The 14169-nt window shown below is 34.2% G+C and overlaps 1 protein-coding gene across 1 annotated transcript in view; it reads left to right on the top strand.

Moving 5' to 3' along the window:
* CDH10 (cadherin 10) overlaps window positions 1-14169 on the top strand; it is a 173986-nt gene that overhangs the window by 52957 nt on the left and 106860 nt on the right. Inside the window, exon 2 of the mRNA XM_032337712.1 lies at window positions 11136-11491. Coding sequence (XP_032193603.1) covers window positions 11261-11491 — 231 coding nt within the window. The 5' untranslated portion in view covers window positions 11136-11260. The remainder of the gene's footprint in view (window positions 1-11135; window positions 11492-14169) is intronic.

Raw genomic sequence — 14169 nt, forward strand, 5'->3', positions numbered from 1 at the left:
TAGCTCAGGCAGGAGTGTCTGAGGACTGTCACACATATCCCACCGGGTGACAGGGGAGATTGCGGGGTGTCGGCTTGTACTTTGTCCTCAGCTTGCCTTCTGCTTCCTCCTTGATAAGACAGACCTGACTGAGAGAAAATTGGGGTTGAACAATCAGATGACTTGGACTCTGCATCTTAACAGGCCTGGACCTAAATTTAGGTTTGAGCTTAGGCTTCTGAAGAATTGTGTCATAAAATCAAAGTGAAGTGTTCCATTTTGTCCATGAACATCCTCCTTGCCCCGCCCCCAGAGCTTGGCACATTGCCTTTCCCGTTTGTGACCCATCACATATTCATGACCCATTATTCCAATTCATGGGACACCAGTCCATCCTACTGGGTTGCCAGAACTCGGTTTAACGACCATGCTAGTTTGCATACATCATGCACACATGGTGCAATGTCCTCCTCAAGGACATTGTTTCCTCTTCCGTATGTGTCATGTAGCACATGATACTCTAAAGAAAGCTTTCTCAGACCATTCATGTTTGGGTTTGGTGTTCATCAACACTTAGTTCTTAGACAGTGAGAGTTGTTTCAGCTTTGTTCACATTTGACAGCTTCCATACAGCAAATTGTATGGTGCACAGAAAGTGCTCTATAAACATTGCTGAGAGAACAGTTCTGAACCTCAGTGACCCCATCTACATACTGAAAATTCTAAGCACACCCCTCTGAGATTGTGAAAAACAAAACAAAACACACCGACACACAACTATTGGTACAACTAGCATATTAGGGTGCTCATTATAATCTGGCTTAATTTGAACTATTAAAGTAAACTGCTAAAGTATTAAATTATTAAATTATTAAACTTAATTTGAACTATTAAAGTAAACTATTAAAGTATTAAATTATTTAATTATTTAAACTATTAGACTATTAAAGTATCTACAAATCTCATGCAATGTTTTAGAGTCTAGAGTCTGTACTTAAGCACTGATATCTTAAAGACTTAAAAATAAAAAAAAAAAAAAATATGAATAAAAAATAGAAAATAAAGAAATAAACTGTATACTGTCTTTTTAGTTCAGTTGAAAACTATGATGAAAGTACTATTTAACATTGAGCCAGGCATTATGAAAAATAGAAAATAAATTACAATCTAGTCCTTTCTGCCCTCAAGAAGATGAAATTAAACACAATGCTATTCCAATTTTATATTTCAGCTACAGATGCATAATTTAGGAGTTAATCCTTTTTTATGTAATGGGCCTCCACATAGAGATAAGATAGGCTATCTACAAATGGGCTTTTTAGTATTGTGCAAATATTGAAACATAATTAGAATTAAAAATTAGTGCTGATAAAATTGTCTGCTTCTTTTATTTAAGCCTGACCGTCTCATAAATGCTTGCCGGTAAAGATCTGTCTTATGATTACTGTGCTTCTCCACATGTAATAACTATATTTATAAATGAAGTAGATATTTTATGACCGATAATGTATCTCCACATTTGTACTTTTGACTAATTTTACAAGTTAATGTCATGTCTTTCTGCACTTTTAGGTTGAACAGCAAGAACACAGTTTTCTGTTGGTTGACCCCAATTTTGTGCCTTTGCTATAAATTCACATAGTAGAACACAGTGAAGTGCAGTGATTGTTTGCATGTTATTTATTAGTACATGCACAGGCTTCACATAAATAACTTCAAAAGGAAGTTATCTTTAAGTGTTTTTTTTTTTCTTCTAGCTATGGAAATTTTTGCTTGATGTCCTACAAAGAATGCATTAAATGAGGAATCATGCCCTCTCTTGGGAAGGAATTCCTAACAAAACTCTCAAGCCCTCTCTCCCCATCTCTTCATTTATTGCTTTTCAGAAGCAGTTCAAGTCCTGGATCAAAGAAAATTGGGTACCAGATGGCTTTTCTCCTAACATCTTTAAGTCACCCTGAGAGCATTCTTGCTACCAATTTCCACGTAGTGAAATAAATCCTAGCTAGCTACAATAGAATGAGACTTCCAGGAAGCAGCAGGTGTAATGTCACAGCTGTATTAGCACTGCTAACTTGAGCGAAGATCACGTTACCTCTGGGACTGTCACTTGCTACTGAAGTTAAAAAGGCTGCAGAGAGCAAAGCAAGAACTCTTGGGTGCTATTTATTTATTTATTTAGCTTATTAGCAGGGACCTTAGAGAAAATGGCCACACCAATTTATGTGTCTCACTCAACAATGCTCTCTTGACTCCTGCCACATGCTCTATCCACACACTGCCCTAAATTTATGTGCGTCCTATCTGGTTTTGCTAATTATCATGTTAAAATGTTAACACGTAGTAGAGTGGAGAAGTGTATTGCTGGTTTGTGTGCAGGTCACATTCCTGGGGAATAAAATTAATTTCAAATGGTTTTGCTTGAAGGGGAATTTTAATCTGAGGAGAATAGCAAGGAATCGAGCTTCTTGGAATTCTGTCTGCATTGGTAACAATCCTCACAATGTTTGATAATTTATCTGATACTAGCAAACCTTTGTGTTACGTATTTCATTCAAAAAGAATATATTGATTTCCAATTTGACAAATGTTTTGTGTGAATTCCGTGATGTTACGTTTAAATAGGATGTGAGTATAAAATGCTATAAAGGGCCCTGGATACGTTGTTGTTGTTTTTTTTTTTTTTTTTTAGAAAAAGAAACCAAGTTTCCTTCTCATTGAAATATTTTTGAAAGAATAATAATATTCAGTCCAATTCCAAAAATGTTTAATACTTTGTGCAGTCCCTTTATTTTAACTTGTGATTCAAGACATGAGTCCCTGTTTTAAACTTACAGTCTAAACAGAGATACATATGCAGACACATACTTAAGATAGAGTGATAAATATTCAACATAGAATTATGCATTTCCTGTGACATTAGAGCACAGTAGGTAATGTGTAATGAACTCTTGGAAAATATGATCAAGCATATGGATTCATATTACTTGAATCCTTAGTGTAGTGCTTTGATTCAATTATCTCACATAGTGCTTTATACTAGATGCATAAAATGGTATCAGCTGCATAAAAAGGAAATATTTAGTATGCACTGGCTCATTTAAATTGTATAAACACACCTGAAAAATGTTCCTTTAGTTCTCGATCTTGAAATGTCATTAGACTGTATTGGTGCTATGAGACTCTAAAAGGATTGAAATTGTTCATCCATAGAGGCTTGGATTTGGTGTTAATAATCTTTAGGATTTTCTATTATGATCATAAATGACAAAATTAAAGAAAAATTTAAAAGCTAGTACATTAATATCTTAATCAACATAATCAACTGACTGAAGAATGACTAATTCCTTTTATTAGCCAGGGATGGATTATAGCTTAATTGATCATCTGTGATGTGTGGAGACCTAATTAATAATTGAGACGTGTCAAAATGTCTATTATACTATATTCTGTAATCTGCCATTCTTGGCTTACTATTTATAAATAAAATTAGCATATTTGAGAGAAAACAATGGTTTTGATAAATATTTCAGAAAAATAATGAAAACTCTCTAGTTGTAAAAATGAAATAAAATTCAGACAAAGATTTGAAAATGTACATATAAAGGAAAACAATTTCTAGTATGAGCAGATTAATTACTGTAGTGCGCTGACTTGAATCAGTTTCTTCTGATTAAAAAAGAATCTGGAAAAAAGCTGATTATTTGGAAATAATAATGATCTTCCTGTAGTCACCTCATATTGTATTTTCCCATCATTGTAACATGCTACATTAAACAGGAAGAAGTCATGAACATGTTCTGAAGATGATTTAGGTTTAGAGAGGTCTTTGGGTTTTTCTGTTCAAAGTGTGTGGTCCAGCCTCATTGACATTACTGGGGAGCTTGTTAGAAATGCAGAAGCTTGTGCTCCACCCAAACTTACTAAATGAGAACACTGACATCTAACCAGAGCCCTAGGAGATGTGAATTTACATTAAATGTTGCCAAGCACTGATCTAAAGGAATGACAGGAATGCAGAATGTTAAGAGATGGTTCAAAAATTTTTAAACTTCATGTGATATTCATACTAAGTGATTTTTGAGATTAAAATAAGGTACTGTGGTGTTAAAAGATTTCTTGAAAATAAATTTGTTAACTGGAAATGAGTATAGAATTTCATTAATTTTTAACATTTTCATATAAGGAAATAGTTTAACTGTTGTCTCAACCCACTTAATTACTTCTAATTATAATTCTGTTTACAATTTCAAACAAGTATCACTCCTTTACATTATATTTTCATATTCTAAAATTTAGCTTTTATTTTTCACCATAAGTAATCTAACCCGTTCAGAAAAACTTTTATATTTATTGCTTAATTCAAGAATGTTCAGTTATGCATGTAACAATTCACTAGTGAGGGAAATTCAACAGACTATAAATATCTAGACATGATTTGGAATTATGTATTAGTGAGGGAGTAGTTTATGTATGTAAAAAGTTACATGTCAGACTTTACATGAAACAAACAATTGGAAATAATGTAATAATAATGTAATATATTTTTAAAAAAATCACCTGGTTCCAGACATGACAGTGAACTGTAAAGTTCAGATGTTATCTGCCCGGTAGTTAGATATGTTAAAAATTTTTAATTGATTTGGGTCTTGGTGAAGTGGGTTTTGGAAAATTAATTTAGCTAACACCCTGTAGAATATATTACAAAGTAATAAAGATGAAGGTTAAGGAAATTTGTTAGTTTGATAGTATACACTTTCTGCATGAAATAATGATGATTTAAATAGTGTGTTGGCACAGGGCACCTGGGTGGCTCAGTGGGTTAAGCCTCTGCCTTGGGCTCAGGTCATGATCTCAGGGTCCTGGGACTGAAGCCTGTGGGGAGCCTGCTTCCCCGCCGTGAACCCCTCTCTGCCTACTTGAGATTTCTCTCTGTGTCAAATAAATAAATAAAATCTTAAAAAACTATGTAAATAGTGTGCTGGCACATAGTATGGGGTTGGAAGAGCTGACAGCCAGGAAGAAAAAAACACAAGCAAGAGTGTATATTGACAGACCATGTTGGAGATATACTTGATTTAATGAAAGTGTCAAAGATGCTCTGTATTTTGAGTCAGGTTAATGGAAGAGTAATTATTTGTGGCATCTATAATGAAGGAGCAATATTTTGAAAATGCTAATAACTGGGCTTGTAGCTACAAAGAACATACCAAGGAAGAATTAACATTGGACAAATTAACTGTTGGTTTGTTTCCTATAATTTCTTATTTTTATTTTGTGTATGTTTATAAGTTCTTTTTTTTTCTTACAGTATTTTTAGGTTTCTAAGAAATTTAAGATGAAGGCACAGAGATTCCTCAAATACCACTGCCACCACACATTCATAGTCCCTCCCATTCTCAACATCACTTACCTGTATGGTGGTTGGTGGGGTTTTTGTTTGTTTGTTTTTACCAAAAATGTCCTTGGACATTCAACCATGTCCAATCTACTAATAAGCCTATCAAAGTCCTTTTTCATTTGCAGTACAGTATTTTTTATCCCTTCCATTTCATTTTAGTCCTTAGGATTTCTATCTCTGCTTACATTACCCATCTGTTCTTGTATGCAATCTACTTCATGCATCAGAACACCTAACATATTAATCATAGTTGCTTTAAATTCCAACTCTACCACGTCTGATTCTGATGATTGCTATGTCTCTTCAGTTTGTGATTCTTTGCCTTTTTGCATGCTTTATAATTATTTTTGTTAATAAGTGGACACATACAGGGAAATGGAACTGCTATAAATAGTCCTATAGTAATGCGACGGGTTACGTGCAGGGTCAGGGGAAGCCTACTATAGCTTGTGGTTAGTACTTTAGCTTAGTGAGCCTGTGAGCCTATGCCCTTGGATTGTGAACTTCACAAACATTTCTCATTTTTTTCCTTCTGTAGGTGAACCGTGATGACTAGATAGAACTGAACCATATATTTCCCTTCCCCCAGGTCAATTAGACTTTGATAATACTCCAGTAAATTAGGCTCTGGTTAACTAGTTTCCTCTGAGGGCAGACCTTGTTAGGAAAAGAATGATCTAGGCATTTCAAAATGTTTTCTGCTCTTCCAGTTGAAAACACAGGGGATTTTTCTCAGATTTTACTGTAGGAACCTGGTCAAGCTACTGCAGGTAAATCTCGTAATATTGAGGAGACCGCCCCCATCCCTAGATGGCCCTGGAGGTTTTCAGTTTCAGAGTTGTGTGCAGTAAGACTCCAGTAATTTGTCAGTTACAGTTCAGGTTTCCTGTATGATTACTGGTTCCAAAATGGTTTCTGCTCTTGAGTCTTTGATGTTAAGTCTTGTTTCCTTTATCCATCCATCTGTCTCTCCAATCTCAGGAGTATGAGTTTGCCCAGAGTCCTTCTGTGGATCTCATGGATCCAGAAGACATGATTTTTCAGTCTGTTCAGCTTTGTGTTGTTACGTTGGAGTGGTAACTTCAGGCTCCTTATTTGTGGAACAAATAAGATTATTCTTTTTGATTGCTAAGTAACATTCTTTTGTGGGGAAATGCTATAATTTGCTTATCCATTCACCTGTAATGTTTGGTTTGTTTCCAGGTTTTTGGCTATTATCCATAAATTTCTATATACCTTCATATACAACATTTTAAAGATCTATTTATTTATTTGAGGCGGGGAGGAGCAGAGGGAGAGAATATTCGAGGGGACTCCTCACTGAGCTTGGAGCCCAACCTGGGGTGCGGTGGGGGTGGGGGGCTAGATCTCACAAGCCACGAGGTCATGACCCGAACCAAAACCAAAAGTCGGACACTCAACTGACCTGAACCACCCAGGTTTTAGATGAGCACATACTTTCATTCCTCTTTTATAAATATCTGGGAGCAGACCAGATTATATTGTAGATGTATTTTTATGATTTTAAGCATCTGCCAATCCTATTCCTGTTATAACAACTTAGCACAAACTGAGTGGCTTACCCCAACATTGATGTATCTATTGCATATCTAGAGGTTAAAGTCTAAAATTAAGTTGTCCAAGGGACTATGCTCCATCTGGAGACTCAGGAGAATCTAGAGGTTTCTTTCTTTTTTTTTTTTTTAAGCTTCTAGGCTTCCTGCATTCTGGCTACTGCCCTCTTGCTCAAGACACTCTGACCTCTTCTTTAATCTTATCTCCTGCTCTTGACCCTGATCCTCCTGCCTTCTCGTACAAGGATCCTTATGATTACAATGATCCCACCTGAATAATCAGAGGACACTGCTGAATCTCTACAACCTTGCAGTTACTACCATCTGCAAAGTCCCTTTCACCTTACAAAGTAATATATTCACAGGTTCCAGGGATTAGAATGTGAATATCTTTGAGGGGCCATTATTCAACCTACCACTTTGTCTGCCAAGGACATTGTGCTATTTTACATTCCCATTAGTAGTGTAGAATAGTTATACTTTCTCCACATCCTCACTAACACTTGTTAATAGTTAATCATTTTAGTTTGCTTTTCTTAAATAATGAACAATGTTGGATATGTTTTCATGTACTTTTTGTTTTCTATGTTTTTAGGTAAAGTATCAGTTCAGCTTTTTTCCAATTTATTTATTGGGCTTTGTGCTTTTATTCTTGGAATTTGAGCATTCTTCGTGTATTCTAGATATGCCTATAATCAATTATGATTTGCGATCTGTTATTAAATATTTCTGGGTTTCCCCCCTAAAATATATTTTAGACATATTTTAATGATCTTAAATCAATATTAAATAATGCATTTTATCATGTTCAACTGCATCAAGTTGTATATGTTAAACATGTACATTTTGCATCTCAATCATACCTCAAGAAAGTGGTTTAAAAATAAAAATAATATAGCAACAAAAACAAAAATTTTTTCACAAAAAATGAGCAATATTTGTATACTGAAATCTAGAAAACATTACTGAGATGAACTCATCAATATAGAGATATGCAGGGTTTATAGGTCAGAAGAATCATGTTGCTATGATGTCCATTTTCCCCAAATTCATCTAAAGATTCAATGCAATCCCCATCAAAATCCCCACAGGCTTTTATATAAAAATTTCAAGGTAGTTGTGATTTTTTAAAGATTTTATTTATTTAGTTGCAAGAGAGAGAGCATAAGTGCGGGCATGGGCAGAGGGGGAGGGAGAAGCAGACTTCTGGTGAGCAGGGAGCCCAGAGTGGGGCTTGATCCCAGGACCCCAAGATGATAACCCAAGCCAAAGACAGCCGTTCAACTGTTTAACTGACTGAGCCACCCAGGTGCCCTCAGGTAATTACAAAATTTAAATATAAAAGGCAAAACAACTAAAATAACAAGTACACACACACACACACACACACACAAATTAAAAGAGGAGCAAATTTGAAGCACTAACATTATCTGATTTCAAGATTTATAAATTACAGTAATCTGCGTGGCTCAGTCAGTTGAGTTTCTGCCTTAGGCTCAGGTCAGGATCCCAGGGCCACATCAGGCTCCTTGGTCATTGGGGAGCCTGCTTCTCCCTCTCCCTCTGCTGCTTCCCCTGCTTGTGCTCTTTCACAGATAAATAAATAAAATCTTTAAAAGAGCAAATTACAATAATCAAGATAGTGTGCTATTGATATAAAGTTGGGCAAATAGAGGAATGTAATGAACTAGAGAGCTTAAAAATAGACCCACACATACGTAGACATGCTGATTTTTGACTAAAGCACAGAGGCGATTCAGTGGAGAAAGAAGGGACTTTTCAACAAATGGAGTCTCCGGTAACTGGATATTCATAAACCAAACGAAGAACTTCAATTCATATCTCACACCATATACAAAACTTGATTTAAGTTGGATCATAGACTTAAATGTAGCAACTAAAACTATAAAACTTTGAAAAGAGAACGTAAGAGATAAATTTTCTTGACTGTAAGTTAGGCAAAAATTTTTAGATATGGGACCCAAAGCCCAATGTACTAAAGAAAAAAAATTCATAATTCAAAATAATCAAAATTAAAAACTGTTGCTTTTTAAAATTTTACTTAATCTTGTTGTTGTTTGAAATGTCTTTATCAATTGATATTTATGTATAATATATTTTAAACATATTTTAATGATATTAAATCATTATTAAATAATTCATTTCATGATAGACCCTTCAGGCATTCAAAGATAGAAACTAGAGTAATAATCCAAAAAAAGATCCCATTCCTATGTGGAGCTTTAATTATTTACCTACACCTTTTATAGGTAGCCTCTCCACCTACTCCTTCCCCAAAATATTGGTGCTTACGCTTTTAAAATTATAGATAATGTTATAATTGCATTAAGAATGTTCACCAGGGGCGCCTGGGTGGCGCCAGCTGCTGCCTTCGGCTCAGGTTGTGATCTCAGGGTCCTGGGATCGAGTCCCGAATCAGGCTCTCTGCTCAGCAGGGAGCCTGCTTCCCTTCCTCTCTTTCTGCCTGCCTCTCTGCCTACTTGTGATCTCTCTCTGTCAAATAAATAAATAAAATCTTTAAAAAAAATAAAAAAAGAATGTTCACCAGTATATTGTATAGTTGTTGAGATATTTTTTTTAAACGAATAAAAGGGAGATGAGAATGATTGTTGCTTCAATAAATGTTAAAGCTTTGACAGAAAAGAGCAGCTAGTCTCAATGACACACTTTCTTCTAACTCTTAGGAAAAGTGTATGTTTCTAGAGAATACCATCTATCATGCCCCGTTACATAAAAAGACAGACATTGCTTTGGTAAATGTTCCTCTTACTTAGAGTCCAATCAATTTAAGTTTCTGTAAAGTCAGTGCTTTGTAATGTAAAATCATTTTATGTATCAGATAATTTCTATACTCAAAGTGTAGCATGACATGTCGTTGCTTTAATAGTTTATGTCTGTTCTGTCGAATATTCCCCATGCTGTCAAGAGCTCCACTGTCATTTAATACACTCAAGGGAAATACTGCTTCCCCATTTATCTTATTTGTAAAAGCATGTTTGCATTAACCTTTAAATCTTCTTAATAAAACAAAACAAAAAAAAAGTAAACAGATTGCTTACAGATCATCATATATGAGAGCTTAAATGTCAGTGCCTATGCTGGAGTCCTCAGAATATGTTGCCGTGTTAGAGAAAAGGAATTCAAGCCTTTTGGTCCCCAAACCACATTTTTATAACAAATATTTTATCATGTGCTGAAATAAAATTCATGCCTAACAGAAAACAAACAAAAACAATCTACAGAGAAGATTTTGAAATAAAAACAATACTGTTAGGATTGACAATAATGTAAATGAAGAATAAAATAGCTATGATCAAAATATGTGTTTCCATACATAATATAGAGGTATAGCCATATAGAAAAGGGGATGGTACTTAGATTTTGGAATCAACTTACAATGTATTCATTCATTCAATTCAAATGTTTATTGATCATCTTTGTGCAAGAGTCTGTTGAAGACACTTATTGCAGCAGCAAAACAACCCATGCAATTATAGCAGGGAGACAGAATATATCCCCAATCAATAAATAAAGCACTTGTAGTATATTCCTGTATATGGAATATGAGGGGAAGTTTCAAGAAATTCCTGAAGAAGGCAGGAAATAGAAATACAGTAGCAAAATAAAACCAAATAAAATCACATGCCCCTACCTCTACCTCCATACTTTCTCCCTCACCCCTGTCTAAAAAAATAAAAAAATAAAAATATAAAAATTTAAATACCCTTGCATTGCATAACAGATGCATGTTTTCTATAGTTTTTTTAAGTCACTATTTTGTTTTCAGTGTTTTAATTTATGTAAAGAGCCTGTTGAAGACACTCTGAAAAAATTGGCATGCAAAATTAACTACATCTCTACTTTATATAGTTATTATAATTCCTGAAAACTGTTATGACAGAAGACAAAATAAATAAAAGCATAATAAGTCTCTTCCTTAGAATTTGCTCGAAAGAAGTTATTTACCGTTATCTTTTCTTAAATTTAAGATGATACTAGACAAGTAACATCTCCCAAAAACTACTCAGTATTTTATATAAAAGAGGGAAAGTAAATATTTTGGTTGCTGTTAGTTAAGCTTTATCACTTTAAGGTTGAAGTGACAGGTAACATTCAAAATGTTGTCCACTGACTTTTTTTATTTGTTTGTTTGTTTGAAGCTTTTGGAAACATGTCCAAAACGTTGATGAGATGTTGGAAACCAGTTGAAACACAGTAAAATTCAACCCAATAAAATAAGACTGCTTTCTCTTCATCCACGTTGGAAATTTTCAAGAAGTGAACTATGACAATATATCAATTTTGGGTACTATTTCTACTCTGGGTATGCCTGCCACATTTCTGTTCTCCAGAGATAATATTCAGAAGGACTCCTGTGCCCCAGAAAAGAATTTTAGGTGCACGGGTGCCTAAGAGTGATGGCAAAATTCTGCATCGTCAGAAACGTGGTTGGATGTGGAATCAATTTTTCTTACTGGAGGAATATACAGGATCTGATTATCAATATGTGGGCAAGGTAAGTCTGCATTGAAATGGCAAATATTTAAATTATTTTTTTATTATGTCTTAGGTAAATCTGAGGGTTTTAAGATCATTATTCTCATGAATTTGATTCTCTAATCCTCAAGTAATTGTTGTTTATAGAATAGAAATTATAATTTGAGAGACTATGGGATACATAAATACAGCGTGATAAAGGTAGTGATTCATTTGCTAGAATTAATTCTGTCCATTTCTTTATGGATTAAAGAAGTAGTAAAAATTGCACTTTTAGAATTTGTAGTTAGATATCAATGATAGTGAGAAAACTATATGTCGATGTAGCCATTTAAAATGACTATATTTCACACTGCTCGATTTCAGTGAGGAAAAAAAGACATTTAGGAATTGTTTAATATTCTAAAGAATGAAAAAACAAATGTCATTAAAAGTATGACCAAAGGCACCCCAAAATAGCTTTTTTATAAGAAAGCTTATTTCAGATATGAGTGCTATTTATTTTTCTCAAGTGTCCCTATGGGCACACAAACATAAAGGAAAAATCAGTAGAAGACAAGCAGGTAGAAGTAGCTTACTTACTGTGATATGTGCACAGAGACAAGTTTTCATCTTATTCAATTATAAAAATTAGTGAGGAAAATTAGTTGTGGTTGGGAGTGGAATGAAAAGTAACAATGGATGCTTCTATATACTACATTGTATTCATTTTCAGTTTTCTTTTTTGGCTCTCTCTGAATGTCCTAGAAGTTAGATAATATCTTGAGAAAGAAGTCATGTTCATAGTCATGGTTACTTTTATGGACCATATGAAAATATATCAAAGAAAACAGAAAAAGACACTAGCAAAATGAAATCAAATATAGTCACATGTTAACACATCATTTATTAATACTATAAAAGTATGAACTATTACCATGATGGAGAACTTTGTATTAACCTAAATTTTAATGGCTTTGTTCAAATAATTAAAATTGTGCTTAAAGTTTTTATCCTCTAAGAAAAGCTACTTTTAAACTATTTTTAAAAACAATTTTGAAAGTGTTTTTCATTGATTTTAAAACACTTGGATATATTTTTTCACGTTCTAATTATTTCAGTCCTTTTTAAATGTCTGGCAATATGACAAAGATGACATTAAAGGTTAAATGCTACGTTAACTAGAACGAGAAGGAAAAGCACCAGCAATGTGACAATCTTACGAGAAAGACCATCATAGCCAGACTTATCACAGGTCACATCTGACAGGATGCCTAAAATGAGAGGATTAAGGTACATTTTATGGTTGCTACAATAGACAACTTTAAGTTTATGAAAGCAATCACGTGAAAATGTAGTAACATAAATCTAGACCAAAGAAGCTATAAATCAAATAGCTTCCTTTGGTTCTTCCTGAACATAGGACTTACTTGGCATATTTGCATGTGTTTTCCATCATCTAGTTCATTTTCATGAGGATTTAGTAAGTGTTGATAAATTACCATTACATTATACACTCTCACATGACTGTCAAGTGACTTATGTCCTTTCATTTCTTCTCTCAGAAGAATGTAAACACCTTGAGATCAAAGACCTTTACTTCATACTTCACTTTCTCTCTAGCTCTTTGAGTAGAGCTTAACATTTAGTTGGTTGAATTGATGTGAGTTGCACTGAACTGAATTCCCAGGATCATATGGTACTACTTGGCTCTTTGTTGGGGAAAACTAGTCTAGAATTTAAATCCCTGTGGGCAATTAAAGCTGGTAAATAATTGAGATATATGCATCTTGATACACAACCCAAGTTTTATTCTTTCTTGCTCTGCTTGATAAAAGCAAGTTAAAACCTTAATTTAGATATAAACATACAGATCTGTATATGTCAAAATGGCAATATACAATACTTTAATAAACATACATTAAAATGAATATAAAAAATTCAAATCCCCTAAATATTCTAACAGTACTTATAATACATTTATTATATATTCATTCTTTCTTTCAGAAATTTCACTGCCAGTTTTTACTACATTTGAAGTAGGAATGTAATACTAATGCTAAGTGATTCAGTGTCTAACTAGGTTAGTTTAGATGTAGTAGTAATGCATGTTCTAATTACTTGACATATGGGAAGATGATAGACACCTCATTGTAGTGGGGAATATTTGGGGAACTCAGAATAAGAAGAAAGAAGAATTATGATGATGGAGTGAAGACAAGACTGAAAGCACATATGTGAAAAGAGAGAACACTTTTTTAAATACTAAACAATCTGGGGCACCTGGGTGGCTCAGTCAGTTAAGCATATGCCTTTGGCTCAGGCTCAGGTAGGTCATGATCCCAGGGTCCTGGGATCAAGCTCCACATCAGGACCCCTGCACAGCAGGGATCCTGCTTCTCCCTTTTCTACTCCCCCTGCTTGAGCACACACTTTCTCTCTCTCTGTCAAATAAATAAGTAATCTTAAAAAATATATATATATACAATTTGACAACCAACCAACAGTCAGAGGAACTGAGATGTAACCTCATTTGTACCACTGTTTGTCTCAGAGTGATTAAGAAACCAAGCCAACCAAAAATGAACTCAAAGCATTTCATCGTTCAGCTCTCAATGATCAAAATTTTCCTCTACATCATTCAGTCAAAAGCACTTTAAACCAAAATATATTTGTGGTAAGTATTTTAATTTTTTTTTTTTATTTTCAGTGAGATAA

This window comes from Mustela erminea, chromosome 3 (genome assembly GCF_009829155.1).
Source record: "Mustela erminea isolate mMusErm1 chromosome 3, mMusErm1.Pri, whole genome shotgun sequence".
NCBI classification, from domain to species: domain Eukaryota; kingdom Metazoa; phylum Chordata; class Mammalia; order Carnivora; family Mustelidae; genus Mustela; species Mustela erminea.